The 19,111-nt window shown below is 43.5% G+C and overlaps 1 protein-coding gene across 27 annotated transcripts in view; it reads left to right on the forward strand.

Annotated features, from left to right (window-relative positions):
• The window catches only part of TBC1D1 (TBC1 domain family member 1), a 249,960-nt gene that overhangs the window by 200,324 nt on the left and 30,525 nt on the right, over positions 1 to 19,111 (forward strand). For all 27 annotated transcript variants that reach the window (XR_013417136.1, XM_028847986.2, XM_078001547.1 and 24 more), the window contains 3 exon segments: positions 781 to 966; positions 6,616 to 6,777; positions 13,328 to 13,486. Coding sequence is in view for 26 of the 27 variants with exons in the window: in XM_028847986.2 (XP_028703819.2) it covers positions 781 to 966; positions 6,616 to 6,777; positions 13,328 to 13,486 (507 nt within the window). In the remaining variant the exon portion in view is untranslated.

A 19,111-nucleotide genomic window follows, 5' to 3' on the forward strand; every position in this document is an offset into this window, starting at 1 on the left:
TGAGTTAGACTATGCCGGTGTACCTACTTACTCACTGTGTGACCTTGGGCAAGTTTCTGAACCTTAGTTTCCTTTCCAGGCTAATATCTGCCTTCTGGACTTGTCACCAGGATTAAATGAGTCTACCTACATAAAATGGCCGGCACAGTGTCCAGCGCTTGGTAGAGGGTCTGCTAATGGTTACTGTTATTACTGCCTATTAAATACATTTCAATCTTCTTTCAGAATAGCCAGATAGCACAGTGGTTAAGAATGCACATGAAAGCCAGACTGTTGGGTTCTAGTCCTGGCTCAACTCCTTCCTAGCTATGTGACATTAGGCAAGTTACATAAACTCCCTGTTCCTCAGTTTGCATTTCTTTAAAACTGGATAGTTATAATACCTATGACTTAGAGTTTTTTGTGAGTGTTAAATTATTGTACATAAAGCTCTGAGAACAGTTTGGTACAGAGTAGGCACTGTGTGAACGTTTTCTATAATTATCAATAATTATTAAATAACATTTTCAGAAGAAGGTAAGAATATTACACCTTAAAAAGCAGGTATCTTTAAATACTTCCTCGGCTACTGAAGTTTTGTTTACTGTTTGATGTATCATTTGTTTCATGTTTGTGGCTCAGACATGGCTTATGCCAATGCTTATTAACACCTGAATTTTAAATTTGGTGATATTACTATATTTTATCTGAACGAACAGAATTTGCTGACTTGGCACTATGTTTGAATGTGCATTTTTTGTTGAAAAATGACAATTCTGGAATGCCCTTCTCCCTTTCCAGATTATTCAGAGCTGGGAGAGCTTCCCCCACGATCTCCTTTAGAACCAGTTTGTGAAGATGGGCCCTTTGGGCCCACGCCAGAGGAAAAGAAAAGGACATCTCGTGAGCTCCGAGAGCTGTGGCAAAAGGCTATTCTTCAACAGATACTGCTGCTCAGAATGGAGAAGGAAAATCAGAAGCTCCAAGGTTGGTTTGCCATCTTGATATTGAACAGGCCTGGTCTTATCTTGGCTCTGAAGTGAATCACATCAGACATAAGCATACTGTCTTAAAAATATAGCAGCATGATAGTCTAATATACGTATCTGTCTACATCTGTTTACTTTTTCATAGTAATATTAGCACTGTTTACTTTCTGGTGATCTAATGATAGTTTCAACAACTATATTCATTATTCCTCTATGGTCACTGTTAGTACAGTATCTAGAACTTCTGAGATAAAAGTTTTAAATCTAAGCTCTAAAGTGCTGAAAGGTGCTTTTTCTTTTCCCCCTCTCTCTCTCAGTCTACTTTATCCTCAGCCATAGTCTGTGCCTGTGTGTTAGGTATGAACTTTTCTTGTGTAAGTCATTAAAGTGCATAACTTCACTCTATGTGCTTTCTCAGTGAGTTGCGAGTAATCTGAAGCAGAATCATTAGCTGAATTCTACCTGTACTGACATCAATAGTGTCAAAATATGACATGAACTTTGAATGTTTAGATTTTGTTCTTTTCCTGTTTCCATACTGATACTGGAACCAATTAATATTATCTTCAAAGTAGCTTAAGATGCAAAGTTTACATACCTTTTGGAAAGAGCATGGGTCTTAGGGTATCTAGAGAATTAATTGCCCAGCTATAAAGTAGTGAAGATTTTGAGCAGAAAGTCTGCATAATCTCTTTGAAAGGGAAGATGTAGCAGATGGTTCAGTCACCCTGCCATTGCCCCAGAACAATTTTGGAATTGAAGTATGTTTCATTCAGCATCATCCTTGATTGCAAATTTTGGTCTTTTAAAATGACCTTGATGCTTGTATAGAGCTGAAAGTCATTAAGACACCAAATCTGAGGAATAAGCTCCCGAGAATGTGTTGCATTCCATGAGTTTCAGTTGCATAGCTAGTGTCATAGTGGGTGGACAGACGTTCTCTGTGCATGTCCATATGATACTTGTGAGTTATGACAACACTGTATACCAGCAACGTAGTTTCTGCAGTTGAAAAGTACGAATTCATAGAATGTAAAGAGATAGTGTCTATATCTTCTGACTGAAAACAAAAAATGAATTATAAAGGAATAAGACCTTTCGATATGAAAGTAGCTCCACAGTTGGAATAGGCTAGTAAGCTTTCCAGTATGCAGTTTTGAAGCTGAGAAAGATGGGTGCTCCCATCAGGGTGCTGTGGAAGGTGATAGCACACTGGGGGGTGTTTAGAGCAGGTGAGTGCTGTTTTCTTCCAACCCAGTTTTTCTGCCGCTTTCTTGTGTGTTCATGAAAGTAATTCTAAAAGCAGATGTCTAAAAGATGTTTGATAGTGATGGCGTTACTACAAGTGTCATCAGTTAAATGACAGCTCGGGAGCACAGCAGTTATATTCACGTGCATCTTGGGATTTTTGTTGAAGAGGAAAAAGGCAGTTACGTTAATCATGTAGGTCATAAACTTTAATGCCAATACTGGCCAATCTTCTTGCAAATGACAGCCCTGTAAAATCAGGGCATAGCTATAAAATGGGAATGGTGCTCACAGCTGGCTTCTTGGGAATGTGGTGAGGACAACTGTAATTGGTGAGGCGAAATCAGTATGCCACAAAAGCAGAATACATTCTGCTGTGCAAACAATGATCAGACAGACTAGAATGAACAGGCAAGAGTTTCCTAAGGTTACCTGGAACCCCTTGCCAGGTGTTGCATTAAGTTTACTGGCCCTTGCCAACATTCTTCTAATGCTTCCTCATTTCATCTGGCTTCTTGGCAGTGTTCGGTTTTTGTGGTCTTTTATTTTTACTGTTTGACTTCATTTCTCTTCTTAGCTCTGTAATGTTCAACATGTGTTTATCTCTGTGGTGAAAACACAATAAACTTGCTTAATATAATGTTGGAAGCATTAATCCATTGTATTAGTGTGTATAGGACCTGGATTGCTGATAAAAAATATCCAGCAATAAGAGCCTGATTGCTTAAAAATATTTACTAAGTTTTGTTGGGGTGGATTAGGAGCAGGGCAGAACTTTTACATTAAATATAGATGCAAGATTTGATAAGAATCAGCCAGAGTGTACAGTAAGTCTTCACTTAATGTTGCCAATAGGTTCATGGAAACTGCGAATTTAAGCAAAATGATGTATAATGAAACAAGGTTTCATTGATAAATATTTATCAATAAACCAAAAGTTTATTGATAAAAACAAGAGTTAAGTTCCTGTGGCATATTTCTGGGCACAAAAACATCACCAAACTTCTAAATAAAGACTCAGGACACTTCTAATATTAAATATTAATGTAAACATGAGACATGCAAACATTTAAGCAAGATTAATACAAATAAGATAATTATTGACTTGGCACAGTGGCTCACTCCTATAATCCCAGTACTTTCGGAGGCCGAGGCAAGCAGATCACCTGAGGTCAGGAGTTCGAGACCAGCCTGGCCAATGTGGTGGAACCCCGTCTCTACTATAATTACAAAAAAAAAGTAGTCGGGCGTGGTGGTGCACGCCTGTAATCCCAGCTACTTGGGTGGCTGAGGCAGGCGAATCGCTTGAACCCAGGAGATGAAGGTTGCAGTGAGCCGAGATGGTGCCACTGCACTCCAGCCTGGGCAACACAGTGAGATACCATCTTAAAAAAAAAAAAAAAAAAAAAGGTGATTATTTTTCCACTTATTCCACTTCAGGGTCCTAGGTGGCCAGAACCTATCCCTACAGCTTGGGGTGCAAGGCAGGAACCAACCCTGGACTGAATGCTATCCCATCTCAGGGTGACACACACACACACACACTCAGACTGGGACCACGTAGACATACTGATTAACCTAATGTACACCTCTCTGGGATGTGGGAGGAAACTGGAGCACTTGGAGAAAACCCACACAGACATGAAGAGGAACACAAACTCCACACGGACAATGGCCCCAGGCTAAGAATTCATTTTTTTCTTATCAACATTATAACAAAGTGACATTGAGCACAAAGACATTATTTGAGGACCTGCTGTACTATGTACTTAGAGAGATAGGCATTCTATTGTGAGTTTGTTTTTTTTCTCCCTTCTTAAAGGAAGGTTAAATTGTATCTGAGATAGCTCTTGAAATTGATCAGGGGTTCAAGCTGACTTGCATACTCTTTGGGAAAGAATTTAGAAGAATGTGTATGAGGAAGTTCTTCCTATGGTTAAGCCTATTTCCTGACTTGAATGGATGAATCAAATTTTTTTACTATTCTGGAAGCATTGCATCCTGGAAAGAACCATACCATGTTATCTCAGTCTACCTCACTCCATTGTAGGCACTTGGAAGCGGAAGTTGTGATTTCTCCAAAATTAGACAGCTGATTTTCAGTGGTGTTAGAACTAAAACCATTGCCTGTCTTTGAAGCCACCAGTCCTCTGCTGTCCTCCTTTGCAAAGCCATTTTTCCCTTTTTTTTTTTTTTTTTTTTGGAGACAGAGTTTCGCTCTTGTTGCTTAAGCTGGAGTGCAGTGGCACAATCTCAGCTCACTGCAACGTCTGTCTTCTGGGTTCAAGCGATTCTCCTGCCTTAGCCTCCTGAGTAGCTGGGATTACAGGCGCCCACCACCACACCCAGTAGTAGTACAGACGGGGTTTCACCATGTTGGCCAGGCCGGTCTTGAACTCCTGACCTCAGGTGATCCTCCCACGTTGGCCTCCCAAAGTTCTGGGATTACAGGCATGAGCCACTGCACCCAGCCCATTTTTCTGTATTTTTAAATAAAGATGTGAGCAGCCTAACGCAAGATTGCAACATGTGATTCAATACAGCCATGGCTAATTCATATAACTCAGCATTTTATGCTTTACTAAGATTAAAATGATGTGATAACATTAAATTTTGAATTACAGTTGATGTTTTTTTATTTAAAAAACATTTTTCTTAGTTAAATAATACATGATGGTTTAAAAATCAAATATTCAGTGCAGTTCTTCTAAAATCTCTGCAGGTGTGGGGGTCATTTAATTGCTGAGCCTCCCATCCTCTTAGCTTTCCATTCTGAGCTTTCAAGAGATGATGGCAGCTGGCAAGACAGTTTTGTCTGGGAAAGCCATTGTTAACAGAGCAGAACTGGGGACGGAGCAGCCATAGCCCACCCTCCAGAGTAGGCACAAATCAGACCTGAACGTTATCTCAAAGTCCAAGTTGGCTCAGACCTTTATGTTAAATCATAATAAATATTTTAGAGAACTTTGTTGCAAATTTACATTTGATCTCAGTCCACAAGCTTATAAACCACATGGGTGTGGGGGGTCTTATTTAGTATTGCGAACAGCTGGGTCCTGTATCTGAAGTTCTTGCCCTGCAGCCTGGGTGTTTGTTGTAGTTCTGTACCATCTGCCTTGGTTGATAAGGCATTTTGGAGGCCACTGATTTTAGGCAGCAGTGTTGTTAGGATACTGAAACAGCAGGATGTTCGTGGATTGAGCCTTTTCAGCTGAATCTTCTGGCCAGTTCTTTCTGGCTGTGTGAAGTTGTGATGACTTCAGAGCAGGATGCTCATGTTGCCTGCTGGGCTCTGTTAGGGTGGCCAGATGTGCTTGTAGCAGCCTTACTGCCAGAGGAACGTACGTTGGCCTCCAAAGCCCAGTGCTGCCGCCAGTTGCTGTGCAGCAAGGCTAGCCCCAAACCTGATTTGCTGCAAGGATTAGCTCAACTCTAGTGACATTTGTTGTGTTTTCTCATATCCCAAATCACAGCCAAAAAAAAAATCTAGGGTTGACATTTTAAAAAAATGTGAACCCTAGAGATGTAGGGAATTGTTTAACAGGACCTTAGAAATGTATTCATCAGAGTATGAGGGAAAAGATTAAAGATGGTAGATTGAAAACCATAAAAGCTGAGAGGAAGGCAGCACTGGGCCTAGAGTCGCTTGGCTTCCCTCTAGCTAGTAAATAACCAGGACCAAATCACCTGATCCTTCTGAACTTCAGTTTCTGTCGCCATGAAATGAGAGATTAGGTCCAGGATCAATGTAAATTATCAATTTAACATTTCCCTTTATTGATATTATTCCCCCCTGGGTTTGATAATTTAGTTATAATTCTTCATGCAGCTTTAGGTTGAGTAAGTTTGGTGGGAAACAGTAGCTCTCTTCATATATTTCAGAGATGTCATTTGAGAGGGGTAGATTTATTCAGTTTAGCTCCAAGAAGCAGAAATGGGACCAATGGTAGAAGCTACTAAACGGAGGTTTGGCTCTAAATGAGAAAACTATCTTTAGAGTGCCTCTCCTAGTTTAGATGAAAAAAATTGCATCGAGTTCTAACCATGCTAGTCATCGGGGATTTTATTAATAACACATAGCTCCTGTCCTGGGATGGCTCATGGTTTGATGGGGGTAAGATGGAAAGAATTGGGCAGATGTGGTTTATGTCTTAGCAGTAGAGCCCACAGAGTACGTTGGGAGTGAGGGGTAAGAGAAATCACATACCTCCTAGGTTTTTAGCATTTTCCAAAACAAAGAAAATGGGTAGAGGCATGGACAGTGACTTATATTTAGATGCATTAAGATGGTTGTAACTTCTTGACATCTCAGCAGGATAACAAGTAGGCAGCCATGTTGTGTAATGGAAATTCCATAGCTGTAGCCTTTACTGATGCACTCCGGAATGGTCTCTTCCAGCCTCCGAAAATGATTTGCTGAACAAACGCCTGAAGCTCGATTACGAAGAAATTACTCCCTGTCTTAAAGAAGTAACTACAGTGTGGGAAAAGATGCTTAGCACTCCAGGAAGATCAAAAATTAAGTTTGACATGGAAAAAATGCACTCGGCTGTTGGGCAAGGTAAGCTTCATTGGGAAGCATCTAGTCAACCTCACCCCTCATTGGCGATTGGGGAGAAGTGTGGAATAAAAAAATTTTAAGTCTAATTTTAGTGGCCGTCTCCCTTCTTTTCATCACATCTTAATCTATTTCCAGATACCTTACTTAATAGACATGAGTTTTACCACCTTTCATGGTTCCTCTTAATTAAAATTCCCAGAAGGCCAGGAAATAGGAAGACAGGAACACCCAAGGGCTTCATTACCTATAAACTGGATAATGATTTGATGATATACTTTGAATTATAAACTAGAAACGAATTGTATGGCTTGTCTCTGGGTATTCTAGGGAGACAACATAGTGTGTGGAGCACAGACTTCAGACAGGTGGTCTTGGGCTTAAATCTCAGCCCTGCCACTTACTTTGCCTCACCCTCTCTGAGCTCCAGTTTCCACAAGTGTAAGATGTGGGTGCTGACAGTGGATGTTGTGAGGAGCACACAACATGTGTCTGCTATATTGTAAGGCCTTAGAGAGCGGGCAGGATTCACTGGTTTTTCAGTGAGATCTGCCATCCCAAACTGTTTCTGGTCCAAGAAGACATAAGTACAGAATTTGAGACTAAGTATTTGGAAATGTTTCCATGTTTCCAGCAATTTGACACAGTGATCCTAATTTAAAATGTGGACTTACATTTTGTCCATCTGGTTTTTTTTTATTTTGTTTTTCTACTAATTTATTTTTACTGTATTGTATAAAAATATTAGCCTGTAGTAGATTGGAAAATTTTAAAAAAGAAAAATTGATGCTTCACAGATAGTTTGAGAACCACTATTTTGGAGCTTACCTTCAGTCATTATTAGTGTTCTAGTCAAACAACGATTCCTTTAAAAATATATGTTAATGTCTTCTGGCAAGAGTAAAAGCCTGAGTCTAATCTGATTCTGCGCTACTGAGTTCTTGTTGAGCTCATCATGAATAACCAGGTGTTTTGAATAAGGGTTTCAAATATGTATAGAATGGGTTTTTCCTGACTTTATCAGTTGTATAGTGGAAAAACATTGTATATGCATTTTTTTTTTTTGAGATGGAGTTTCACTCTTGTTGCCCAGGCTGGAGTGCAATGGGGTGATCTTGGCTCACTGCAACCCCTGCCTGCCAGGTTCAAGCTATTCTCCTGCCTCAGCCTCCTGAGTAGCTGGGATTACAGGCGCCTGCCACCACGCCTGGCTAATTTTTTGTGTTTTTAGTAGAGATGGGTTTTCACCCTGTTGGCAAGGCTGGTCTCGAACTCCGGACCTCAGGTGATCCGCCCACCTCGGCCTCCCAAAGTGCTGGGATTCCAGGTGTGAGCCACTGCGCCCGGCCTGCATATGCATTTTTCATCTCTAGGAGCATTAATGGAACAAAGCAGTGTTTTCTACTATAGTCTTTTAGGCATTTTTAACCCTTTTTGAATTTTGATGTCAATTTTAGTAATCATGGGTAGCTATTGTTCGTTACACCTTTTCCCTTTCTATGGATAAGGAAACTTGGGCTTAGAGCAGTTGAGTAGTGGCTCAGGGCCACAGAGCTGGGTTCATACCACTGTACTGCACTGCCTACTGTTGAACAGGATCTCCAGGTGCTTTTCTCAGAACATGCATGCAGTGGTGAAGACCGAAGCTCTGGATTGACAGCGGCTTTCAATATGACTTTGGCAGGTACCCTCTTTCTGGGCTCTTGCCTCCTTGCTGATAGAATGAGAGACTTTCACCGAGCAGAGGATCTTGGAGCTCTCTTCCAGTTCTAGTGTTCCTTGCACCTGTACTTGTTTCTTGAGGTTTACCTTTACACCAAATGACCCCAAATTGCTGTTTTGAAAAGGGAGAAGCAGAGAAAAGAATGAGTCTGTTCTTCCCCCATTCACAGTTGCCGAGATGATCGCCTTCAGGTGTCTTTGCTTCTGCGAAAGGCAGATTGCCTGGGTCTGTGACAGCTATTCCAAATATTTGAGCTTCTTAGAAGCCTGGCACCTGGATATTTGTTTTTCACTGGGCATCTTATGTGGGGGCTAATAGAAATACTCTAGGAATCTGGACCCTGGGTAGTGAAAGTTGGGCACAGATGATTGAGCATTCTGTCTACTGGAGTGAGCTAAGGCTGACCTGGAATTTCCTTATGTATTGCCTGACTCTGCCACATCACTTTTTACTGCAGAAGCTCTAACCATAAAGGGGGCTGTGTCAGTCAGGTGGTTTTTAACACATTAAGATTTAACAACTCCAAACAAATGACGGCGGTCTATTTTGTGGCTCAGAATAAAAATGTGAATCTAAAAATGTGAGACTAAATTTGAATCACATCTTTGAGCTTTGAAGTAGAGGCCAACTCAGCTCAGAGACCTTGAAAGAGAGGACAGTTGTTTGGATTAAGAGGCCCTTTCTCATAGTGACATAAAAGACCCTGAAATGATAGAAATAAAGGAATTTACAAAATTTTCCCAGTTAAAATTGGGTAAGGGGCCAGGATTAGGGTATCGATTTAGGAGAAGATAACATAATCCCATGACATAATCCCATGACATTATAGATAATTCAGTTTAGTTCACGTCAGAATGATTTCTCTAAAGATAACTGGATAGAATCTTATAAGCTGGAATGTATTTTTTAGGAATGGGATTGCAGAGTGGCTGCCTGAGCTGCTGATAGGCAGGGCCAGATGCAAACTCTGCTTGCCTTTGACCCAGCAATGCCGTTTATAGAACTTACTCTAGAAACTAATCAGCCAAAAGTGTACTGCAGTAAGAAGAATGCTTATTGTGGCATTGTTTAATAGTCAAAACAAAAGGAAAAACCCAACCATGTGACTATCCCATGTCATATTCCTTGAAAAAGACACCGTAAGTAGATCTGTATTTACCGATGTAAAACATGGCTAAGATAAGTTGTTAAATGAAGAGAGTACAGCATGGTCTCCGGTACAGTTGATATTTCCATGTGTGTATACGTGGAAAAACACCCATGATGCAGGTATCTGCGTTATAGGCAGGATGACCATAGAGCCCAGTTCACCTGGCATAGCCCTCGTTTATGACTCGTGTCCTGGCAAAATTATTAATAGCCTTCCTCCTCTTCACTTTCAAAAGCTTCCTGCTTTGGATGGTAAATATATGCTCATTCTAGTTATGGGTAGTTTTTCACTTTCTTCTTTATACCTCTTGCCTTTCAGAGGTTTTTTTTTGCCCTACTTTTAAACAGTGTATATATTTCTTAAGTGAGTAAGAAGCTATTTTCATGGGGGATGGAGGAACGGCCTCCTGCCCACCCAGACCCTGCCTGCAAGCCCTAGGTGGGCTCCACTGCCAGGTTTCTCTTGGGTTAGGAGTGAGGGCAGCACCAAGGTGGAGGTGGTGTTCCAGGCCATTCTTAGCAAAAGCATTGGGTCCAACCTACATGATCCTGTGCTTTAAATCACAGAATCTAAGCGTACTCCTGAATACCACAATATCTGGTACTGTCCAGTGACACAGCCAATATTCTTTTCTTCCAAAAAATAAAGGTCTGATAAGACAATGGGAATGATTTAGTAATAGGAAATTGGACATTTCATAACTTGGGAAAATTTCCCAGTTTGAGAAAAAGTATTTTGTGAAAAAAAGCCCCACTATAAATCACTTATCATGCTGACTGTTTTCTAGCCCACATTTACTTCTCATCAGCGTTTGAAGTATTTGTGGGTAGGGTGTGCGTGTGTGTGTATGGTCCCAGGATATATCTATGAGCTGGAATAGCAGAGAGGGAGACAAGAAATAGAATAATAGTAGAAAGCAGATATCAGGGTATATTTTTTCCTGTTCCTACCGTAATAAATTACTACAAAAATGGTGACTAAAACAACAGAAATTCTTCTCTCAGTGTTCTGGAGGCCATAGCTCCAAAACCATGCTGTCAGCCTGTCTGCACTTGGCCTCCTCCAGCTTCCTAGACCTGTGGCCATGACACTCCAGCCTCTGCCTCCTTGGCCACATTGATTCCCTTTCTCATCTCCTCCTCTGCGTGTCTATTATAAGGATGCTTGTCACTGGATACAGGGCCCACCTGGATAATCCAGGATGCTTTCCTCCTCCCAACGTCCTTACTTAATTCTGTCTGCAAAGAAGGTAACGTTCACAAGAAGCTCCAGGTATTAGAAAGTGAACACATCTTTTTTGAGGGGCCACCATTCAACTCAGTCTACAGGGTCATTATATTAATGCTGAGATAAAATTATAGAATGTATAGGATGTGGTCATGGTTGACAGGGGCCCTGTATTTCTTCTACAGGGCAACTTTAAAAAAAAAACCTGGTATTTGAAAGGGAAAGAAGAAAGTACTTACTACACAGTAAGTATTTCTAAGAGGTGGCCCCGTGAGACTTTTGAATCTGTTAATAAAATGATTACTATTTGGTTCAAATCCACAGATAGTTATTTTATCATTAATCGCAAGATAGGAACACAAAATATTTTTTCTCTAGTCCCCATTTGAGTAGCAGCCTTGTTTGACATTTCTGACATGGAGAACACCAAGAGAAAATGGCAGTCAGCATTCCTGGGCTGTCACTCACTGGCCTAATGACCTGGGGCAAGGGACCTGTTCTCACTGCCTCTCTTTTCTTTACCATGAGGATAATCGTGTTTCCCTTAGAAGGTTATGAGGATGATATGACCAATATACGTAATGTGCATGGAATGGTGATGGTGCATAGTGGCCTCGCAGTAAGTGCTATCTGCTGCTGCTACCTTGCCAGAGCAGAAACTTCTCCCAAAGGTGGCCAGAGACGGAAACCAGAGAAACCGTCCTCCTGGGCAGGCTGTTTGAGTGGCAGGGCAGGGTACAAAGCGGCCGCTTTTTTTTCCCGGATGGAAAGAAAGATCAATGCCTAACTCGGAGGCTTCCTTTCTCCCAAGAGACGAGAAAGACTTGGCATTTTGTTCTTCAGTCTTCTTGCTCTCCCCATTTCTACCTTTTTGGCCTTGTAATAGCTGAGTAATGAGCTAAAGAATTTTGGTTCAAAACTGTCACCTTTTAAAATTAGGTTTGCCCTAAATAACATCCTTGACTTTAAGAGAACTTTTTAAAGTTTTAGACATTTTCAATCACTGTGAGTATTCAAATTAATCACATATAAAGCATTAGGTGGAGGCTCTTGGACATTTTCTGCTTTTAGAGCTTTGTTGGATGCTCACATGGCAATATCTATGCAGTCACTTCCTACCCAGCCTCTGGGCCCTCCTTGCGGCTTATCTTGCAGAAAGAAGCCTCATCAGAATTCCAGAATCTCAGCTATGATTAGCTTACTCCACCTCAGCTCAGAAACATGCATGGTTCCCTGGGGCTACCAAACACGCAGGTTTCGTGCCGTCAGTTTTGTCTCTGACAATAACCTTTCCAGCCTTCTTTCAGCTGCTCTCTTCCACGTGCACGTTTGTGCCTGAGGCAAACTGAAGCACTCTCAGTTCCTTCTCTCTGGTTGCACTTTTCTCTTCCTTTTCCCTCGTCCTTAAGGCTTGGTTCAAACTGATTGCTCAGTTCGAAATGAGCAAACAATTGCAAGGACAGAAAACCAAACACCGCATGTTCTCACTCATAGGTGGGAATTGAACAGTGAGAACACTTGGACACAGGGAAGGGAACGGCACACATTGGGGCCTGTCGTGGGGTCAGGGGAGGGGGAAGGGATAACAGGAGATATACCTAATGTAAATGACGAGTTAATGGGTGCAGCACACCAACATGGCACATGTATACATATGTAACAAACCTGCATGTTGTGCACATGTACCCTAGAACTTAAAGTATAATTTAAAAAAAAAAAAAAAAAGAGCCAGCTTATCTTTCATCTGAGCTCTACTTCCTTTTGTTTCTCTCTTGTTTCTGAGATCACATCTTACATGACAGTTTTTCATACTTGGCCTTATTTCCCTAGAATGTCATTAATTGGCACCAGGTTGGAGCTCAGGTCATATTCTTTATTCCTTGCAGAGTCTGACAGGGTCACAACATGATAACACATTTGAGAAGTGAGAAAAAAGGAGGGGGGGCAGGGAAGTGAGGGGAGAATAGGGGGTGGAAGTAGGGGAAGAAGCAAATAGGACAAAGTTTTAGTTGCCTCCTTTCTGTTCCTGTGCTGTTAATTAATAATGAAACTAGTGGCCAGACACGATGGCTTATCCCTGTAATCCCAGAACTTTGGAGGCTGAGGCAGGAGTATCCCTTGAGCAGTCAGGAGTTTGAGACAAGCCTGGACAGCATAGTGAGACCCTGTCTCTACAAAAATAAAAAATTAGCCAGGCATGGTGGTGGGCACCTATGATTTCAGCTACTCGGGAGCTGAGGTGGGAGGATCATTCGAGCCCAGGTGGTTGAGGCTGCAGTGAGATGTGAGTGTGCCTCTGCACTCCAGCTTGGATGACAAAACCAGACTCTGTCTCAAAAAAAAAAAAAAGGGAACATGAATTTGGATAAATGGAACATGAAACACAATTCATTTTTATTATTAAGTTGTATTCTGTGCATAAATTATCTCCATATCTTCTCCCCCTTTTAAAGGTGTGCCACGTCATCACCGAGGTGAAATCTGGAAATTTCTAGCTGAGCAATTCCACCTTAAACATCAGTTTCCCAGCAAACAGCAGCCAAAGGATGTGCCATACAAAGAACTCTTAAAGCAGTTGACTTCCCAGCAGCATGCAATTCTTATTGACCTTGGTAAGTCTGTGCCATCGATTGGAGATGACAATGGAAGTTTCACTCACATGAAAAATCTGAAGAGAGTGTCTAAGTTATTTATTGACCTGCCTTTAGGTTTAGCAATCAAAATTTACTACTGAGACTTTTAATTTAAAAAGCCCTAGGGTAATCACAAATGTCGTCTTCAAGCATATAAAAATCTCTGTATTTTCACTGGGTAGCTTGTTAACTTTGCTTGGCGTGAAGGGAGGGTGTTCATTAAAGCTGCAGTCGTAATTGTGGTTCAGTCCAGTAACTCAAATATTGATAGGAGTTTTTATAGTCAACTGAAGGAACATCCTGGAAAACGTGTGGATGTTCAGAACCGAGGCTTGGTTTAATTACAAGAGCCACTCCCTCTTTTTTACTACTTACAAACAGAATTCATCAGAAAAACTGTAGAAAGCAGTTTGTGTGTGTGCCTTAGATGATTTTATTTTGGAAACTGGGTGGCGCCTTGTCTCTTGAATAATTTATAAAATATGAAGATGGGAACAATGTACAATCAGCCTTCCATATCTATGGGTTCTGAATTTGGGGACTCAACCAACCTCAGATGGAAAGTATTTGGGAAGAAAAATCAATGAAAACTAAACAATAATATAGATTTTAAAATATAGTAACTGTCTATGTAGGATTTACGTTGTATTAGGTGTTACAAGTAATCTAGAGATGATTTAAAGTATGTGGGAGGATGTGGCTGGGCGCGGCGACTCACACCTATAATCCCAGCACTTTGGGAGGCCGAGGCAGGCGGATCACAAGGTCAGGAGAGCGAGAGCATCCTGGCTAACACGGTGAAACCCTGTCTCTACTAAAAATACAAAAAAATTAGCCAGGCGTGGTGGCAGGCACCTGTGGTCCCAGCTATTCAGGAGGCTGAGGCAGGAGAATGGCGTGAACCCGGGAGGCGGAGCTTGCAGTGAGCCGAGATCGTGCCACTGCACTCCAGCCTGGGCGACAGAGCAAGACTCCATCTCAAAAAAAAAAAAAAAGTGTATGGGAGAATGTGCACAGGTTATATGCAAACATGACACCATCTTATAGAAGGGCCTTGAGCACCGTGGATTTTGGTATCTGTGGGGATTCCTATAACCTATCCCCCGTGGATGCCAAGGGATTGACTGTATTGGATAGATTTGCAGTTGCCACTGTGAAGAACTTGTTGAACTGGCATGTGATTATGATGCACAGAGAGCCCTCCTGACTTGTCAGTGGCCATGCACAGGGTCAAGTGGCAATGCGGTCCTGTTTGCCTGCTACCTGTCACCCAGGCTGCTGTTTCTACTGGTGGTGAGCTGGCTCGATGTGGCGGGAGTTTGGCCCTGCTGCTTTTCGAGCACGTGGCCCTGCTTCCAGAATACCTGTTCTGGTTACAGCTGCTGCTGCTGAAGGCTCCACAGAGCACTCAGTGCTTTGGGGCCCTGCAGTGGCTGCATCAGGCAGTATGAAGTCCTTTCCTCTCAAGCCACATAGCTAGCCTTAAATGTTAATTTCATAACCCTTAAGGTTATTCTTTAGCTTAAATGTCATCTCTGAGAAACTGTCCCTGACTGTGGTCTCCTCTCCCACCTCAAGACTGGATGAGGTGTCCTGCTAAGCCCCCTGTAGCACCCCACACTCTCCCCATGGTGCGTATCACATTTCTCATCATCACCGTTATCTGCTTATTATCATCACTGCTGGTGCCTAACTTCACCTTGGGCCAAATGTTGTGCAAAGGGACTTAAACTCCTTTCTTTAATCCTTACAACATGATCAGGTATATGTTGTTCTGTTTCTCTTTAGAGTTGAGAAAATAAAAGCAGAGAGGTTATGTAACTTGCTGAAAGTGACACAGCCAATTTGCCGCTAATCAGTATGACTTTGGAAACTGCACTTTTTTTCGACTTTTATTTTAGATTCCAGGAGTGTGTGTGCAGGTTTCTTACAAAGGTGTATTGTATGATGCTTACGATTGGAGTATGATTGAACTTGTCACCCAGGAACCAAGCATAGTACCCAACAGGTAGTTTTGCAACCCTTGCCCCGCTCCCTTCCTCTCCATCTAGGAATCCCTGGTGTCTGTTCTCATCTTTATGTCCATGTGTACCCAGTGTTCAGCTCTCACTTCTAAGTGAGAACATGTGATGCTTGCTTTCTGTTTCTGCATTAGTTTGCTTAGGATAATGGCCTCCAGCTGCATCCATGTTCCTTGCTGCAAAGGACGTGGTTTTGTCCCTTTTTATGGCTGCAGAGTACTCCATGGTGTCTATCACATTTTCTTTGTCCAGTTCACTGTTGATGGGCACCGGGGTTGATTCCATGTCTTTGCAATTGTGAATAGTGCTGTCATGAACGCGTGAGTACATGTATCTTTTTGGTAGGATGATTTATTTTGCTTTGAGTATATACCCAGTAATGGTATTGAGGGGTCGAATGGTAATTCAACTCTTAGCGGAACCTATTCTTCTTACTCCACCTCCCCGACCTGTCCTTAGTATACAGCAGTGACTTTTTACTGCCTTTCTCCCTTGTAGGATGCAGCCCTCTGCGAACTGGGCTGGGGCTGTTTGGCCATTATACTCTCGGCTCCTAGAACAGTGGCTGTCACACAGCAGATGTTCAGAGAATCTCTTTGAGATTCAGAGTATGAGACACTGCACTAGCCCTGCCATCTCATGGGCCCTCCCAACAGCCCTGGGAAGGTGGCCTGCACCCTCTCTAAGAAATGAAGAAACTGAGGTCACATGTTGACCATGGTCACAAAGTCAACCGAGGGGAGGTGGCAGGAACTGAACCCACTGTCACTGTGTTTCCCTGGGACCCTCTGAGCCCAGGAGCCCCGTGTTGCTGTGCAATGGCTGGCCAAAGCAGTGGCTTGGTGGAGCTGGGGCCCATTTGGCCCACTGACCCTGATGAAAGCGGTTTTGTGAATTAGCAGTAGCTGCATTTGCTGACATGGTGAGTAACAGGAAATGCCATCATGTTCCTACCATGTGAAACAAAGTGAGAAACAGGCTCAGGGTAGGAGGCTGAAAGGGAGGGAGTGCAGACAGCCCTGCTCCCCACACTTGCTCACAGGCTGGGAGGCGGAACGGGAAGGTGTTTCCCCTCCTGGATTCAGTCGCCTTCTTCTCTTCATTCCTCTGCAGTATCCCCTCATTCTTCCACGCGCACAATCAGCCCCTGCTTCTTGTTGCTCAGATGTCATCACTTTTCTGCAGAAGGAAAAGAAGAGTCCAGATCAGCACAAGGGCCTCAGCATGACTGTGCGCTCCCAGGGCACTATGTGTGCCTGAGCACCACCATGGTCTTCCCTGCAGGGCTCGGGCAGCCTTCCCCGAGCTGGCGTGAGGTCTGTGGGAGCCCCGGGTTTGGCCTTTCCCGTCCACTGGCAGGGCTGGCTGCATTCAAGTCCTCTCCATCCCTGCCTCTCCCCCACCCTCTCCCCTCTCCCTCTGCTGCCCCTGTCCCTGACAGTGCTGACCCCCTGTCTCTTCCCCACTCTTTCCCATCCTCGCCTGGCCTCCAGTTTGGATGCCATCCACATACTTCCCGAGGGCCTGAGAGGAACTCCGTGTGCGGCAATACATTTCCCAGGTCACCTCTGTGTGTCTCTGCAGGCTGTTTCCAGGGACCCCCCGGGTTCAGTCTCCTCTCCCCACTGGAACGGAGAAACTGGGGTTGGCCCAGACCCGGCAGTGGAGTCCCAGGTGCCCTCCCTGCCCAGCTGACTCCGCCCGGGGCCTCCCTCAGAAGCTTCTCCAGACTCTACCCGTTACCTCCCCCTCTCCTCTCACCCAAAGTTGCGCTGTGGCCAAGTCAGTTGTTTAGTCTATACTTTCTGTTTAGTCTATACCATGGCTACCGCAAGGCCCAGTGAAGGTGTGTAGTATAGAGCAAAATCAAATCTGTATTTCAGTTTTCCTTAAAAAGTGACTTTCGTATTCTGGCCAGAAGAACAGAATGGTTGGTTGGATATATTTTGAATTTTCGTGGGTTTTTGTTTTCCTGCCTCTTGCTATACTTTCTGAAATTGGCTTTTAGTCTAAACAGGTTTTTTGTTTTGTTTTGGTTTGGTTTGGTTTTTTTGACAATGTGTTTTCCTCCAAAGAGTAAGAATAATAGGCCTCATGGCTGGGAAGCGTTCCATAGTGTGTGAAATATTTTCTCAACCTTTGTCAGATCTCATCTTTACACACCCTGTGTGAAATTGGGCACGTGCCGTTATTTCCACCTTAGAGGGGATGAATGAGCCCTGGAGAGCTTGAGTTTTCCGTCCACGAGTTACTTCGTGACTGAGCCCTAGAGAGCTTGAGTTCTCTGCCCACACTGCGAGTGACTCAGTGCCAGAAAGTTCTGGAACCCAGGTCTCCTCAGTCTCCATACCACGTCCCTTCTAGGGCACCATGCTGCTTCTGTGTTTCTTGGCTCTGCCCACTCCATCCCAACACAACTCTCCCCACCCCTGCTTTGGTGGAATCCTGTTCCTTTGGGGTAGATCACACCAGCCAGAGGCAGCTGCTCTCAGCTTAGCAGATGATGCTCATCACATTATTCTTGAAGCCTTGGGTCAAGCGCCTGCCCCACCCATCTGCATCCATTTGTTCAGCCCTTAGACAATTGCCACTTTTTTCTGCTCTAATTCTCTGACTCCCTATCCTGGGTAGACAACACGGACTGCCCAGCATCCTACCTTCTGTCTGGGACTCGCACTGTCATCCTGACCACACTGGGGGCTGACAGTGACACTGGGAAATTCCTGGGGGACCCCCTTCAGGCTTCACATCATCTGCTCCCTCCCTAGCATCCCAGCCTAGAACACTTTCCAGCCATCAGCTGCATTCCCCAGTGAGGCGTGCAGCCTCTCCCATGATGGGAGGGCTTCAGCCGAAAGAACACTAACAGGCCCAGAAACCCAGGAGCTCCATTAGATCAGAAAGCGGAAGCAAGAATGCACCTAATCTCCCCCACATCAATGGCTGTAGTTTTACTAATCTGCATATTATGGGTCAGTAAGGGGGTGGCACAGTTTATAATCCCTGCAGGAGTCTGATGATCTTTCGGTGACCAGAAGTGCCATTTTTTGTGGGCTTCTGGAGATCCTTCATCAGGGAGACCAGACATGTTTGGCATGCCTGTGCTGCCGTGAGAGGCTAAGCGTGTGTCCAGACCACACGTGTGGGTCACAGGTCCAGCAGCAGAGCTGTCATGTTGATTGTTTGCTTCGACTAAATGTATAAAGCCTGCCTGGTGTCCAGAAGAAAATAAACTATAATCCAATTTTTTAGAATCCATAAAAGATGAGGAGTAGGAGAACCTTTAGAATCCACAAAAGAGGAGAAGTAGGAGAACAGTTGGATTTTTTAGAATCCATAAAAGATGAGAAATAGGAGAACCTCCAAAAGGGAGGAATCAGTTGAGAGTATTGAAGATGACCAAGTGCAAACGGGCAGAGGGGAGTGCGTCCCCTTTTCCTCTCCCAGGCGGTGGGCTGCCTCACTCGGCCTGGACACACAGAGCAGCATCATGCACTTTGAGGGGCAGATGGAGCTGCTCATTACTAGCAGGGGTGCTGGCGGGGACCACTGCGTTCTCTCCCATCTTTAAGTTGAAGTCCTG

Source organism: Macaca mulatta, chromosome 5 (assembly GCF_049350105.2).
Source record: "Macaca mulatta isolate MMU2019108-1 chromosome 5, T2T-MMU8v2.0, whole genome shotgun sequence".
Lineage (NCBI taxonomy): Eukaryota > Metazoa > Chordata > Mammalia > Primates > Cercopithecidae > Macaca > Macaca mulatta.